At 48.4% G+C, this 15,956-nt stretch overlaps 4 protein-coding genes across 4 annotated transcripts; 1 reads left to right on the top strand and 3 right to left on the bottom strand.

The window, feature by feature from the left end:
• Positions 1 to 577: 577 nt before the first annotated feature.
• On the top strand, positions 578 to 902 carry F4817DRAFT_316446 (uncharacterized protein; the record flags this gene model as incomplete). The annotated part of the gene is made up of 2 exons (XM_049300678.1): positions 578 to 665; positions 724 to 902. The coding sequence occupies 2 exons, from the start codon at positions 578 to 580 to the stop codon at positions 900 to 902; spliced, it is 267 nt and encodes an 88-aa protein (XP_049158464.1).
• A 70-nt stretch (positions 903 to 972) lies between these two features.
• Positions 973 to 2,509, bottom strand: F4817DRAFT_122296 (hemolysin-III channel protein-like protein Izh2). The gene is made up of 6 exons (XM_049297649.1): positions 2,241 to 2,509; positions 2,167 to 2,179; positions 2,017 to 2,111; positions 1,801 to 1,966; positions 1,351 to 1,747; positions 973 to 1,300 (listed from the first exon to the last, which is right to left on the bottom strand). Exons 1-6 carry the CDS (start codon positions 2,401 to 2,403, stop codon positions 1,121 to 1,123), a joined length of 1,014 nt encoding a protein of 337 aa, XP_049158463.1. The 5' UTR covers positions 2,404 to 2,509; the 3' UTR covers positions 973 to 1,120.
• A 996-nt stretch (positions 2,510 to 3,505) lies between these two features.
• On the bottom strand, positions 3,506 to 8,269 carry F4817DRAFT_359101 (phospholipid-translocating P-type ATPase; the record flags this gene model as incomplete). The annotated part of the gene is made up of 2 exons (XM_049306107.1): positions 3,506 to 4,067; positions 4,131 to 8,269. The coding sequence occupies 2 exons, from the start codon at positions 8,267 to 8,269 to the stop codon at positions 3,506 to 3,508; spliced, it is 4,701 nt and encodes a 1,566-aa protein (XP_049158462.1).
• A 4,108-nt stretch (positions 8,270 to 12,377) lies between these two features.
• Positions 12,378 to 14,232, bottom strand: F4817DRAFT_359100 (homeobox-domain-containing protein; the record flags this gene model as incomplete). The annotated part of the gene is made up of 3 exons (XM_049306106.1): positions 12,378 to 13,636; positions 13,693 to 13,898; positions 13,949 to 14,232. 3 exons carry the CDS (start codon positions 14,230 to 14,232, stop codon positions 12,378 to 12,380), a joined length of 1,749 nt encoding a protein of 582 aa, XP_049158461.1.
• Between the last annotated feature and the right edge of the window lie 1,724 nt (positions 14,233 to 15,956).

Here is a 15,956-nt window from a genome sequence, read left to right as displayed (position 1 = left end):
GTTAAGCGTAGTAATGAGAATATTGGGGTACATATGAATCCGGGGTAACTCTTATCAAAACTCCTGTGTTCAAGATTACCCAGGTACCAGTCTTACATCGAGGGCCTGACTACTCTCAACTTCGAGCCTCAAACTTACAATGGCTACTGTCATCCCAGTAGAGATATCTGAAAAATCAATCTTAGCCGACGATGGCGAACGGGAACCTAGTGAAGGGAGGATAGCAGAAGTAGTTCATCCGTTAGCGAAACCCGAGGTCACGAAGAAGTTCTGGTTTCAGAAGGTTAAACAGTGTAGCCTCGACAATGTTGCAACTCAGGTATATCAATATAACACAGCCTTAAGTAACCGCGTGTACTGATGATAACAGCCGAGCGTCTACGACAACCCCGATGCGGCACTTCAATATAAGCCTCGTGATGACTGGTAATAGGACCTTTCGGTTAAATCTAAGTTCTTGTTGACAGGATATAGGGAAAACTTACATCGGTTTGATACGAGAGCACGATGAACTTGGAGAGAAGAAAATAAAGTCGTCCGGAAGATTGACCGGCGTATCATGACCTGGACAGCAATAATGTTCACGGCCATGGAGGTAGATAGGGCCAACCTGGCGCAATCCCTAACCGACAACTTCCTGGATGATCTCAACCTAAGCACAAACGGTATGTAACCTCGTTCTGCATACGTTTGACGTAGTTTCTGGGACTGATGTCGAGAAAGACTATAACTTGGGGAATGCCCTATACGCGCTGTTCTTCCTAGCTGGAGAACTCCCTGCACAACTCCTAGCGAAATGGCTTGGACCTGATCGGTGGGTCCCATACAATATGTTCCTTCAAGCAGGAGTAATCATTTCTTCGAACATCTACCGAGCAGACGACGCACCACTATACAGATGAGGAAATAGCATACTAATCGGAATCTTGTGTCTAAACTTGGTGCTCTATGTTCTAGCAAAGGCATATTATATCCGGAGGAACCGCGTGAGAGAGCGCGAATGGGATGCTATGACTCCTGAGGAAAAGCTGGTCTACCTTGCCGACCACCAAGACGTCGGGAACAAGAGGCTGGACTTTAGGTTGGCCTCATAAGCATTATATATGGCAGCATGGCAGATCTACGTTAGATATAAATGAGATGCGTCCCCCGTACATACTCGGGGATTTTGGTGGTGAAGATCAAAGGCTTGCAACATAGCCTTCGCAAATGCAAGGGCTGCCGACACTGCCATCACATGCATGATCTGATGACTCGCACCGAATATGTCGAACACTCGAGGATACCACCGTTCCGGGAACTGCATACCTGTTAATGAACAATCATCTCCCAGCACGAACTATTACTGACCTTAGCAGCATATACTACTACGCCCGTGCCATTGAACAAAGTCGTAGCCGCTATCCAATTAAGCCCAACCCGACGACTCTGTTCATCGAACCCGTGTTTCAATAGCCCAATTAAGTTCGGAGCGACAACCGCGCAAAACCCAAACGTAGCAAAGAGTACAGCACGCGCACGTCCCGTTTGCGCTCCACCTATCGACGGGTGGAACGTCGCATACGAACAGATTCCAGCGAGGATAGTGTTAAAGGTCCAATAGGCGATCTTACTTCCCAAGTCGCAGGGCATGCTGTAATAGATAAGAGCTATATTTGCTCCCCATATCAATAGTATGATGCCTTGGTAATCCAGCTTGACGCCAAGGGAGCACGCGGCTTCGCTATGACACATAAAAGTGTGAAACCTAAGCTTCAGTTAGGTGTTTTATCCTCACATGTTCTTCGCGAGTAGACTAACATAGTCGAGAGTGTGAAGCAGACGCCGACCCCCAGGAAGTATATACTGCAGACTAGGATATCGGCCGTAGTCGCCACTTTATAACGTGGTGGGATCTCAGTCCTAAAGACATATAGGGGTAAAGCTAGGAAAATAACCGCGCCGATTACGTGGGTGAAAATATTAACTACTACCTATCAGCAATGGCACCAGTTTCTACTAGGCCAACCGCCAGACCTGTCTCATTGTGTAGATAGAACCAGCTACGCAGGCACGACCATAATGAAGCGCACTCCGGTCGATATCCAGTCCGTAGGTGCTCACAACCGCGCCTGATTTCATAGCGAGTAAGCACTAAACCCCGTGATTCCGACGCGGGTCACTCACTGTTTCCAAGGAGCTGTATAGTCGAGTCAGCAACATGACTTCAATTTCATATTTCGTATGCACTGAAAACTTACGGAGATTCTCCCATTCTAGAAGTCGTACCAACTTCTCATTTTGTTGTTCGATAGTTGTAGGTGGGTGGTGTTTCTGTATGGAAGTCTCATCCTGATGGGGCCGTCGAGCTCCGAAAGTCTTCTTCGGAAGAGCCTCAAAACCTGTAATCTTCTGAATTGCCATTCCCGCACTTCATACACTGTATTATATCAAGACACTGAAGTTATAGACATCAGTATTGGTAGGGCGTATCCAAGTTAATTGAAACAGGAGAGGATAGAAAAGCTTAGATGGGTAGGCTGTAACATACAGAAACCGGCAATGCAACCCCTGACACGAACCCCTGTTATCACTAAAAAGGCCTCTTCATCTACAAAAGCGAAATATCGCTAGACGAGCCTAACAGCAACGTTCAATAGGCTAACTGCTCCCTAGTAGGACATAACAAAAACCGAGGACCAAATACTATAACAAAAGACAACGTAAAGTGAACGTAAATTGAAAACACTAGATACTATTTCTGCCATCCAACGACATTTCACGTCCCAGGTTTACCATAAAAATCAGCGTCGGACCCATGATATTTCCCCAGCTCAATCAACAGCTACCGGATCCCACCAAAAGTCCAGATCCCGCTTCCTATTCCACACCGCCGAAAGCCGAGTGGAATATTTCCCAACCAAACGCATATATCATGGCGACCCCTCCGTTGCTTCGATACATTAAAGGATCTGAAGCCTGAAGGCTAGTAGGTATCCAGACCCTAGTCGATCCACTTATCCGATAGTCCCGCGCTATTCACAGTAGACTTTATACTCGTATTCGCTCTCAGCTTATTGGTTTCGAGCACGCCTGTCCCAGTCCACAAGGTGAATTCCTCAACATGCATAGTCATACCTAACAGATATTAGAGAAGTTCAAATACCGACCACTCTTCACTATCTCGTAACAGGCATTAACATACAAATTATAGTCTATACCCGCCAAAGCAAGTCTCTACAAGTCATACAACACAGGATGGAAAGGTCAGTAGTAAATATTCCGTATATTTAATACACGTAGCTGTGCTCATATCGCTTCCGGGGTATCTATAGTCTAAGCCAAAATCCCCCCTTGCTTTCTGTCCCGGCCAATGACCCTATTGCAATCCATATGCTATAATGCTAGAAAACTTCCCTTTTCAAGCCCAAACGCCGGCTAGCCCAATCCAAGAACACAACCTTATAGGGCTCGTCCGCCAATCCCTTAAACCCAAAAAAAACACTTCCGACTAATCCGTTTCTAATCATGCCGTCTCTACTCGTTTCCCTTTATGAGTCGCCGGCCCATACGCACCAGCGCCACCCGGGGACCTTGGACTTCGCTGCGCCGAGCTGGACGGCGTAAATAAGTCGTAAAATCTATTCCTGTTCGATGCACCTTCGCTTACGATAGGGCTTAGAGGCCGCCCCTGCTCTGAATCGTCATCATTGTTACTGCTTTGGCCTTCCGGATCTCCCAAACGAGAGGCTACGCGACCCTCCTCAGCTGCGTGCTCTTTCAAAACTTCCGAAACTCCCCCCTGGCGCTCGATCTCCTGCCAGATATCTTGGTCTCGCGGGTAGTAAATTCGTTGGAACGCCGTAAGGCCAAGTTCGAATGCAACTACAGCAGCTATCGTAGCACCGGCCGCCGCCCACCAACCTAGCTTGTTCCCGAACTCGTTCACAAAAGAGCCGCGCACAACGTACGGGCCAAATTCCACGGGATGGATTGCTCCAATAAGTAAATTCCAGAGAAACCAACCTACGATTGAAAGGGCAAACCCGACAAATGTGATCACTGTTTTGTGATGGCACTCCAATATCCTAAATGGCAATCCGTTAGAAAAAAAGGAAGAGGGCAAATTAGCCGAGCACCTAGCAACTTACAGAATCTTGATATTGATTAATACCACGGCGATGGTAAATGCTAGCTGTCCGAGCGGGAAGAGCGAATTGTTCTCCGTGAACAGGATATCCTTAAAGTAGCCCCAGACCATCATATAGATGACGACCGTGTCTACCGCGCCCGTGAACATCCACGCCACATACTTCTTGAGGTTGAACGCCTCGCTCCGCTGACCGAACGAATAGAGCTCGGGGATGGCGAGTAGGGTCTCCGCCTTGAGATCTTTCTCGAACATACCGAGCAGGATGACAGGTAGAGATGTAAAGAGTGCGTTAAACACAGTCAAACTCCACGACTCGTAGATCGACGTGCCCGTATAGCCGTTCCAATGTTGATACTGGGCTTGAATGATGTAGAATACCAGCTCTTTCCAGAACGTTGCAAGTATGTATTTTGCGGTGCGCAAGTACATCCATCGGCCGTGGACGAGAAGAAGTCGTTGAAGGAATCTGAACTGAGCGATAGAATAATCAGCAACGCGGGCGGCCTGGAGGCCTTCACGACCAGATATGCCTATTCCTACGTGGGATTCTTGGATCATGGCAATGTCGTTCGATCCGTCACCGATGGCCAATGTCAACGAGGATGGTACCGTTTCCCGGATGCATCGCACCAGCCCTGCTTTTTGAGACGGCGAAGCTCGGCAGCAGATGACAGAATCCATACGAACGGCGAGATCGTAAAACATTATCTTCAAAGCTTCGCCCTTTTCGATCTCACCTAAGGTGTGCCCGTCGACGACCAAGACGGAATGAGCTATCATGCCACGAGTGACATCAACCAAGATGGACTCTATCTTGTCCTTCAATTTGCGCAGCACCTCGGACTCTTCCGACTCGTCCGCGGACGCCTCGAGGATGTAGATTTCTGAAAAGGGCTTGGCCAACTTAGCGGAATGCGCAATATTGATTGCCGTTTCGCGTTTATCCCCAGTCAGCATCCAAACCTTGATATTTGCCCTACGAAGCTTCTCGATCGTCTCGGGGACCCCCTGTTGGAGTTTGTCTTCGATAGCAGAAGCACCGGCAAGACTAAAATCCTTCTCGATAAGTTCGGCCGCTTTCTCGATGAGTGATTGCCTATTCACCAGACTCGTAGTAGCGGCTCTATAGTTATCCTTCCACTCTTCATACTCCTCGTCGCCGATGTAACGATAAGCAAAAAGGAGGGTTCTCAAGCCTTCTGAGGCAAATTCGCCAATGTGCTGGAAGCACCGCTCAAAGATAGCACCATCATCGGCGGCTATAACCTCGTCTACAACTCCATCGTAAGCCTCGCTATCCCCTGTAACCAATACGGGGGAGAGAGCTATAGACCGCCGGGGAGTACCAGTACCAGCATCCATATCGTATATTGGTGCATCCTCTAAATCCAACGTCTCGCGCCTCGTCAGCCAGGTGTCGAGATCATCCGAAACGGCTGAGCGGCGATTCGCTTCGGCAGATTTACGTCGACTGCCTTTTCGGAAGACGCTATTACGCTTGCTTATGCTTAGGCTATTTCTAGGGCTATACGTCCCGCTTAGACGGCTCATAGCCCTCTCGACTTCTACACTTTTCCGTTTGCTAGCTCTCCGTTCCACGGTGGACGCTTTCTGCTTAGCCAGGAGCGCGTTTCGCAAAAGGGCGATGATGACATTATCGGCGCCTTTACAAAACACGCAAATTTTGTTATCAGGCATGCGTATGATAATTGACATCCGCTTCCGTTTACTGCTGAACTCGATCACGTCCAGTACCTCATACGTCTCGGTGAGAAGTTCTCCTTCGGGACTTTGATGTTGGAGCTTGATAGACTGCGTTGGTCGATCAATGAGGAGGTACCCTAGATCGCGAGCTGCCTGCACCAAAGCGAGCTCGTCCGGGGACGCAGCTTGGAAAGCGATTTCACCGTCCTCTTTGACTTCCGGCAAGCAAGTATGACATAGTGCCACGCAGAGGAGAAAATGCCGGACCTTTTTTGAAAAGATCGTATTCGGGTATCGTCGAATATAATCGATCAAGGCTTCCGTCTTGGGTATAGGCGGAGAATGTCCCGACTGAGCTTTTGACGCCCAGGCAGACTGATCCTGGTTATGAATTAGCGGAGTCTCGATACGTTCATCCCTATCGGATATCGCATTCGTATCTGGCTCGCCATCGATGCGCCGGTTTGGACTCTTGATTTTCATCTTGGATATCTTCGCTTCGTATTCCAGCTGATCTCGCTTGATATCCATGTCATGCAACCAAGCTGTCCCCGCAACGCTGAGTTTTCGAAATCGCATCTTGTTCTCTGTCAGAGTCCCAGTTTTGTCCGAGAAGATATAGTTGACCTGGCCCAGGTTTTCTAAGATGGTGGTCGTATTGACAACCATAGGCGTATCGGTTTCGGGATCGTACATCTCCACATCACCCAGTAGGAAAAATTGCCCGACCTTGATGATCTCGAGACTTACATACAGGGACAGCGGGATGAGGGTATTGAAGGCAATAATGAAACCGAACCAGATTTGCTCGAAAGGCACACCGGCACCACGAAGATACGAAGCATTTCTCTCGTAGGCGTTCCGCCATGCATAATAGCCACCCATACAGCCAATAGTAAGGGCCAGGACAACCAAAACAAGAAGAAACACAATCCTATTAAGTAAAGCTTGCATCTTGGGAGCTTTGGCGCGGACGTCTTTGTTCGCATTCATGCGTATCTTGCATTCCTCGCCCGTGTTTATAACCAAACCGATCAACTCGTCAGTATTCCGCAGAATCGAACCTCGATAGACGACATCGTTCATGGTGAGCGGACGAGTCTCGCCGTTGAGAGTAGCACGGCCCTCAAATTTATAAAGGTCGGCATTAGGATCCTCGGATACGATTTCAGCTTCACAATTCTTCAACTTTTCAATCGTGTCGCAATGCTTAGCGAGCAAAGAAGAGGCCTGCTTGCTCTTAAGATTTGTCTCGCCGTCAAGCGCCATCGTTTCAATATATGCCACTCCATTATGGCCGGTCGCGTGAAGGATAATGATATCCGCAGGTACGCTATCGTCTCTCCGCAGCCGAACAATGTCGCCCACTCGAATGTTCTGCCATTGGATGGTCGCCCACGGAGATTGCTCCCGGTTCTCGCCCATATCCTGCAGCTCTGCCATCCCCTCTTCTTCTTCCCGCTCCTTACTACGGTTTCTCTTGATCATGCCTACCAACCAGTTCTTACTCGACGTCTTTTCGACTGTACCGTCGGGGTCGAGAACCCACGCAGGGGCTAGGTTCTCCGTCTTATCCAATACGTACCTTCTATAATCATCATAACCTTCCTTCGCCATACTAATAGAGACGAAAACGAGTAAGGGTATGAGGGTGGTGAACGAACCCGTCGTACTCAGACCCGGTATCAGCTGCAGTATAGCAATAACCAAGAAGTAAAAATTAGCTAGCTTGCTAAACTGGAAGTACAGCTGTTTCGGCACGAAAGACCACTTGGTGTACCGACTGGACCGTATGAAATTCGAGACGTAGTGGCTACTACGCCGTTCGTCAATCAGCGGCACCTTGCGGACAGCGCCGCCGCTAATCGGTATATGACGACCATCGCGGCTCTTTGGGAGAGGCTTCTGACGCAGAAGCCCTTCGATAATCCATTTTTGATAGCGATCATTAAAGAACGCTTCAAACCTAGCTCGTTCTCGTTCTCCATTGATCCATGCGCCATAGTGATTCAGCGAACCGGTACCGCCTTCGGTATCCTGACTCCTCCTGCCACCGTCTTTCAAACCCTTCCGCCTCTCTCTTTCCGCCGGGGTATCAAGAATATAGTCCACATGCCGTCCTTTGCCTCGAGTGCCGGCCGAGTTCGAGGAGGAGGCATGGGCCTCAGAAGAGCCGTCGGGGTCCATTGGTAGGTTAGGGGGAGTGCATATAGAGGCATCTATCCCACGGCGATCTTCGTCTTCGGGGACATCGTTAGAAAATCGCACGCGATTCGCCGAGTTGTCGGTATTCGTTCGTCCCGGCCGCCAACTGCTAAGAGCTTGTCGTTCGTCAAGGGCCCGAGGGATTTCAGACCTAATATTGGAGCGCAGAGGAAAGTAACGCTGTCGCGGCGTCTCAGCATCCTCGTGGGAGTCATCATAGTTCGACATGATCTAGTCGGGTCATAGCATGTAATCCGAGCTACGGGCCAAGGCGCGCCCAGATGCCCAGACCTGTCAGATACAATTCAGGTAATGTTTAACGGCGGGGGTCCGTCCCACAGCAATAGAGCCAACTAAGACTTAGCCTCTCGGATCGTGGACTCATCGGTTAGTTATGATTGGGCGGCTATATACAAAGGCGCAACCAGTTCTGTCGTAGATTTCATAGGAATAGGCAAAATAAAAACTCAAAAGGTAGGCGAGCGTCTAGTCGCTGCAGATAAAAAGAAAGAAAAGGTCGATACTATGACTAGATAAAGTAATGGGGGGGAGGGTCGTTTAGGCGATCATACAGATGCAGGTCGGCGGTATAAAATACGAAGTAAGCTAATAAGGATTTCATCACAGATGACTGCAACCCAGCAGTTCTGTAGTTCGGTAGGACAGTCGAAAATGGGGAATGGGGAAAGGGGAAGAGGGGAACGATCAGACTAAAACAAGGAAGAAGCAAAGCGAGAGGTACCGTACCTATCAATACGACTATACCTAGATCAACAGAATCGTATTTGCAGTCGTTGATGTGCCTAGAGCATAGCCGCAAAGTCTAACGAAGCCTCGAAGACACGAAGACACGAACCGACGAAGCCACCCTGGTCATCCTGGTCATCCTGGCCACCTACATAGGTACTACGTAACTTCAATGGTGTAATCCGTAGCTCCCGGCTCCGATACCGAACGGGAGAAGAGCAACCAGCACATTAACGAAGAGACAAATTCCTTAGCGCCACTAGAGGGTGTTTAGTTGGTGCCTCTTTGCGCTCCTCCTGGTTGGAGATCGTCTATTATTGGATGATATCGTGCGACTTCACTTATATGCTTGCATTACAGAAGCTGAAGACATGTCGTAAAATTAAAACTTGAAAGGTGGAATTGTGGACGATCGAGCTGTCAAAGCAAAGCCCCAACCCAGCTTAACCCGGTCCCTTCTGCTAAGCTTTTCCCCTTGAGGATTAAACCGGGTTTATTTAATCCTTGTAAAAACTATATATAAAGACTACCTAAGGATACCCCGCTCTGCAATGGATGTACACTACTTGATATGTGCGTGAAATATCTCGACGGCCGCTACCTCTTTAGATATTTAGCCATAGAGCGAGCTTAAAAGTTATTACACGAGTTTGACACTTACGATATACACACGTAGAAGACCATCGAGGTAATAGTAGCCACTTGTGTAGATTAGAATGCTACATAGTATAAGCATAGTATAAGCGAAACAAGCTTCAGAATAACTGCGCCACCCCCAACAGCCTTTTAAGACACTACATAGTACGATGACGACCATGGACGATCATCAAACACCGATAGAGGAGAGTAAGCCCTTTACTCTTCGACATATTTGAAAGTCTCTATAAGATAGTACGACACAATTACCAATAGAGATAACTAGCCTAGCCAGAATACACGACATCTACCCCTCATGTATGTACAATACGTACGCGGGGCACGCAACTCACCGCGCCACGATGTATGGATACACGGCTGTACGGCTGTACGGCTGTACGGCGGCGTTACCACACGCAAGACATTATTAAGCAAAAGATTATATATCCCTGTTCAGGAAGCTTAAGGTAATTACTAGTGTAAACCTAGAGATGCAGATATTTTGTGACAGCTCTCGAAACATGTCGTACTCTTTCATGAGAGGCTGGGTTCTATACGCGGAAAAGGATCATCCAATCTGAGCCTCAAGACGACATAGAAGTGAACACGTTTACGCATAAGCACTTTTTTGTCTACATATTTCCATCGTCACCGTTACCCAAGTATGTACTCAAACTTGCGGTAGTATTTCAGCATTCTATTTATAGTGTATACAAAAAATCCAATCCTAATAATATCATCTCCTAAGAGGCCAAAGGCTGCCTATTACGGCGCAGCAATCCATCGTTTCCCGTTAGGGTAATTTATCGTGTGTTGTTAGGCTACTATGATCCTTCATCAACGGCCGTATAGGATGTTATTATTGAACTAATACATGCGGTAAAACCTCTTACCCCATATCAACTAGGGACGCACGAGCTGGATCGATTAAGATCTCACCTGAAGCCGCCGTGAAACCTTTGAATTGTGGATTGCCCGTAGTCTATACTATGAGCAGCCAAGTAATCTATCGTGTGGCACAATTTTGGAAGCTCAAACGCCGTATTGCTGACATCAGACAAGAACATCGTAGTCGAATGTTCGGTTTCTTGGTACAATTCGGAGAAACGGGCCTTCAAGCCATGATAGAGGTATTCGCTCTTGTATAACGACTATCAGGGCGGATAGGTACTATGAAACGCGGCTCGCTCGTAACAGGCTTGAAGATGCTACAATAACTATACGATAACTCAACTATGTCACAAGGTGTTAAACAGCAAGCATAAACCACAAGCATCGCAGAGGCCCGTCATCAGCTCCTAGTAGTTCTCTGATGAGTGGCTATCACATACTCGTTCTTAATTGCTTATTGTGAGAACCTATTCAATGCGAAGCCGATTAACCGGATGCCATGCGGATATGGCGTGTTTTGAAGCTACCTCCAATTCACTATCCTAAGGACTTCGTCGGATACAGTTGCCGATCGCGTAGGCTACCCCCGGGAGAATGGAATCTAGCCAAACCAACCAGATAGCACTATTATAGACGACAGTCTAAAATCTAGGTAACTAACACATTGGATTCATATTGGTCCACGCCTAAAACTTGTCAGTATCATCTCGACGATGCTATATCCCTCAAAGCAAAACCCATACACAGCTAGCAAGGCATCTAGGCAGAGGTAAATTCTGCTCTGGTCCTAGTGAATATAATTCAGTTTACTATGAGAGGAGCTTCTGCATAACGGCTTAACCCCGAAGGCCACCAAAGGTATGGCGTTGGAAAAGTGATATGTTTACAAATACTGGGAATCATATAATGCCTATTGACGTCAAGATCGTAGATCACGGAAGGTGAAGGATGGTTAAAAGGTATTCGTCAACACAACGTGAACAATAAAAACACGCCGCAGAGCATGAAGACAGCCTCAAATAGTACAGGAATCAGACAAGGGGTAGATTATCTCGTGATATAACCAACTCATCTGACTCCTTGTATTTAGTTTCAGGGAGCCCGTCTACGATGCACATCTGCCATGTGGAAATTGGTAGTCCATCACCACTGCGAGCAAAAACTGCTGTCACTTTAAAAATGCAGTTAAATTCACGTTATCTATATTCCGATGTATTATAGCCCTCGCCGTAAAGTCGTGACAAGGAAATACAGCAAACAGGGAATCTCTTCATCTTCATCGAGTTACTAGGGCTAGTCAAGTAATCCATCTTGACAAAGCGTAGTCGAGATCGGACGACGTCAGGGCTTTCGCCGCAGACTTCACGCCGTCGACATCTGGTATACTACCCGCCCAGACTATTTTCAACCCCGACGTTCCGCACCCGAGGTATCAATCATTATTACACTCGGAATTGGTACATACCAACCGACAACAAGTTCCAGCGGACCAGCTGGCTGCTAGTCCCCGGCAGATATTTTAAAAATTATTATCCGCGAACCCGAGCCTCCTGGGCTTCTTCCATGTTCATCTGTTTTTGTTTGCCCTGCAGCCAGAAAAGACATCGCTTATTTTCATAAATGCGAAAAGAAAACAGTAAAGTTGTAAAATTTCAAAGCAGATTGTGGATAAGTTGAATTAGATCCGAGATTCCGGTATTAATCCAAGCGGAAAAGGCCACTTGGAAGATAAAGGGAAGGGGATTTTCCCTCCGGAACGAAGCAGCTGTGAAGCATAATAGAACGTACGATCGCTGTGCCAGACGCATAATCAAATGTCGAAGGCACGCATCGTCATGCTGAGCTTTAAGACCGACAGAACGTATGAAATGGGACAAGAATCGAATCAGGCCTCGTGCCGAACAACCAACGGAAGGGTACTCTCGAGATGGGAATATGAAAAACCACCAAACCGCAAGAGGTATAAAGTTCCGCAACGCCGCAAGTAGGAGAGTAAAACTAGACCAGAAACACCAATCACGCGCTACAATGTTTCAACCATTTGAGTCGACTTAGTATCAGCTCATTGCGGGTGCGAAAGGCTCTCGGGAGACAAGCTAGACGGGTCGACAGTGTCGAACTGAACGAGCTGGCTCATATCCAGATCACCATGACCGGACTCCACGAAACCAGGGGAGTGAGGGTGCATGGGGATGTTTATGGTATGCTTCGAATACATCTCATTTAGGCTATGCCCATCGTCCGAAATAGCGGACTCGCCCATACCGTATAGGTCGGCGGAAGACGGTCGTGGGAGCATGGAGAGGGGAGGTGATTGTTCAACAATGGCAGGGTCACCATGGCTAGTATAGGACAACGGGGAGACCGATTGAGGGATCTGAGGTAGCGGCGACAGGAATGCGCTGCTATAAGGGGTATTGAAACTTGAAGCGGGTAACGGCGTATGCTCGGGACCCTGCGAGAAGTAGTTGGGGCTCGAGTATTCCGAAGGGGCGGTAGTAGCGGCAGACAGAGGGTATTGTCTCAGATCCATACCGTACGTGGCCTGAGTATCGATGCGCAGATTAGGGTTACCATTATTAAGACCATTAGGTTGCTGGGGAATAGGTGCGTAGATGTTAGGGCTGTGCGGTTGACCCTGATTCTCGCCCGGGTGCTGAATGTAGAACGAAGGCATCGGATTCTGGAACATAGAAAAATCAACAGCTGTGGGCACTGATCTGCTCCGCTGCCGCTTGTGTCCCGGTCCGCGCATACCGGCGTGCATCGGGTTGATTCCCCATTGCGACTCTTGATACATGCCGACGTGCGGCTGACCGAAGCTGGGCTGCGAGGACGGGCGGTTCGTAGGAGACACAGGGGCAGAAACAGACATTGCATGATTCATGTCGTAAGGACCGGGATTGTGTCGGTTTGTGAACGACTCGAGAGAGGCGAGCTTTGCTAGCTGACCGCTAAGAACCTTGGGATTACCACCGAGATGGTGAGTGAGGCAATGGGTAGCCTGGAGATCCTCCGTAAAGTCGTTGCACTGGAAGAAGCCATTGGAGTTGGGTGACGAGTCCATCCAAAAATTAGGGGGTCGGTTTAGCTCGATAACGATTCCACCCATCTTGGTAGCATCGCCTTCGGGATTCTCGAGGTAGATGTTCTTGATCGCGTTAAAGCTGTACTCGATTTTGTATCCCGCCTGGTCATTATTAATGTAGTAAGTCATGGTACATTTTTCGGGGGAATAGAAGATGATCAAATCCATCGTGTTCTGGCCGACGCGGGTCCATTTTCCGATGCTCAGAGACCGACACGTGAGATGATGAATGACTAGAAGAATTATTAGTTAAACCAAACCCGCTTGCGGGTGTCGAGACGCGACTTACGGACTTTCCCTTGTCCACCTTGCTCGCCGCCGAGCATCATCGATCCGTACGGGAGAAGGCCGGTACGTCCCATGTAAGGACCGCCGAGACCTTTTCCGGACTCCATGGCTTGCATGGCTAGGTAGGCGCGCATCGACTCGGGGATGGAATCGATATCTTCACCCGTCTCCAGGCTCTTCTTCGCCAAAAGCTTGATCTTGGCGCGTCTACAGGAGATGAGCGTGGGTTCCCGATAAACATTGGTGCTCATACATACCGGTTCTGGAACCAGATCTGAACAGACCTCTCGGTCATGTTGATCTCTTCTGCTATCCTCTCCCGAACATTTGCGGTCGGGGTAGGGTTCTTATTAAACTCCATCTCCAACGTCGTGAGCTGATCCTGAGTCGCGCGCTGTCGCTTCTGGTTCTTCTGCTGCTGCGTCAGGGTGCTCTTCCGAGGCGGCCGCCTCGAATTGGCATTGGACTGGGAGGTCGACTGCGCCGAAGACGGCGAAGGCGATTGGCTATTCTTCGCGTCGATCGTGCCAGGCGTCGACATGGCCTCTGGAGTAGAATAGGTCGGGGCTGCGACAGTTGGGGCCACAGAACCCGACTGTTCTACTTTGATAGGAGTGTCCATATTCGGACGAGTTACTCAAAAGGAACGTCGGTGTTAATAAATAAGTTGGGTGTGATCGACCTCGAAATCGTGGGTTCAGACGCGATATATCGATGGCTTATCCCGAGCACGCCCGTAGATCGAAAGTATTATTCCAACGAGGTCTTGAAATATGTAAAAGTTGATAATGGTTAATAAGGAACGAATAGCACGGAGCTATAGCTACAGCGCAGTGTCGAGTTGATACAAATCCGTCGATACACAATAGGTACTACTACTAGTAGCAAGTATGATCGGTAGCGAGGTGACTGGGGTAATGATCTTGTTGGTAACTGGTAAAGTTTAAGCCCAAGGAATGAAATGGACCCGAAAGGAGTGACGGTGTCCGTAATGGCTAAGACGAAAGAGAGCGTGGGTTCGAAGAAAAAAAGGAAATAATGAATAGGGGGGGGAGAAAAGGCGGAAGATTCGTCGACAACGACAACGGTGACGATACGGGGAAGAAGACGAAGATGGAGAGAGGACGGCGAAAAAAGGGAGGAGGGGAAAAGGGAAAAAAGGAGGACAGTCAAAAAAAAAGATAGTAAGGGCGACCCAGCATCAACCACCAAAGTAGCAGCCAGTAGTATCTGGTACTATGTGGTACTTGGAGTTGGGACCTGCAGCGAAGCGACGGGGATCAGCCTGGCTAGTAAAGTACACTACGGCTCAGGCAGCCCAGGTGCTTGGGGGGATTTGGGGGACAGACCAGGTACCAACCGAGAAAAAAGAATCTAGGTGGGGCTACTGCAAGGTACATGTTATAGGCTAGATACTGTGCATATACTGTACATCCGAAGTGGTGGAGGCAGTGGGAGGGTACGATGCGGTTTCGCGGGAGCATGCTTTAGGTTGGGCAAGCGGGCTAGTTTCTGATACGTGACGCTTGCTTAGCCCGACTTGACCTAATACAGTATGGAATGTAGCTAGCGCATTTACGCAGTTACAGATCAAAGTTCAGACGACCTATCAGACGAGAAGTTATGGAGACTTTAAGTCCTTCAAGACCCAATCGCAGAACTCGTCTGATGCCCTTCCAACTAAACCCGTCGTTTCCTACCACACACACAAACACGCGCACGCGCACGCGCACACACATTTTCTCCCACATATTCGCGCAAAGCGTACACCGTCTTTCCGTTACCCGCGCAGAATAGGGAAGACAGCCGCTTCTTTCTTTTAGCGTTCGGCGCAAGTTATAATATATCGTTTAACGATGCCGATGCTATATGGAAATGCGCGTCAGATCTAACTTTGCCGTTGTCCTCCCATTACCCCTCGGTACAAGGACAAGCGTTTTATCTAATCCGAATAAACAGAGTCGGACAGCTAGACGGTCAGGAGTGGATGATCGGAGACAGTAGTGTAAAGTGGGTTAGGTAGATGTTAAATGGAGCACGACGATTGAAAAGGCCCTGGAAGTCCGGTAACACCTTTGTGGGACTAACCCCTGACGATGACTTCAACTGTATGATAGGTATGATAGGTATGACAACATAGAAACAGTTACCAAGGAGTCGAACGCTGCCCGTTTGGTTACAAGTTGTTCGACAGATGTAGTTCGACGTCGTAAGCTGTTATGTGCTTCAAGGTGAATATTTCCTCAAACGCTTTTATAGGTATGC

This window comes from Daldinia loculata, assembly GCF_022478755.1.
Source record: "Daldinia loculata strain CBS 113971 unplaced genomic scaffold F4817scaffold_28, whole genome shotgun sequence".
In the NCBI taxonomy this organism is placed as follows: Eukaryota; Fungi; Ascomycota; class Sordariomycetes; order Xylariales; family Hypoxylaceae; genus Daldinia; species Daldinia loculata.
Note: the sequence above shows the minus strand (reverse complement) of the source record. Positions and strands in the feature narration are given on the sequence as shown.

Coding starts and splice junctions, on each gene's coding strand:
- F4817DRAFT_122296 (XM_049297649.1), bottom strand. CDS start 2,403: ATGGCAATTCAGAAGATTACAGGTTTTGAGGCTCTTCCGAAGAAGACT. Junction 1,967..2,016: donor CTATCTACACAATGAGACAG/GTCTGGCGGTTG, acceptor GATAGGTAGTAG/TTAATATTTTCACCCACGTA. Junction 1,748..1,800: donor TGCTTCACACTCTCGACTAT/GTTAGTCTACTC, acceptor ACTGAAGCTTAG/GTTTCACACTTTTATGTGTC.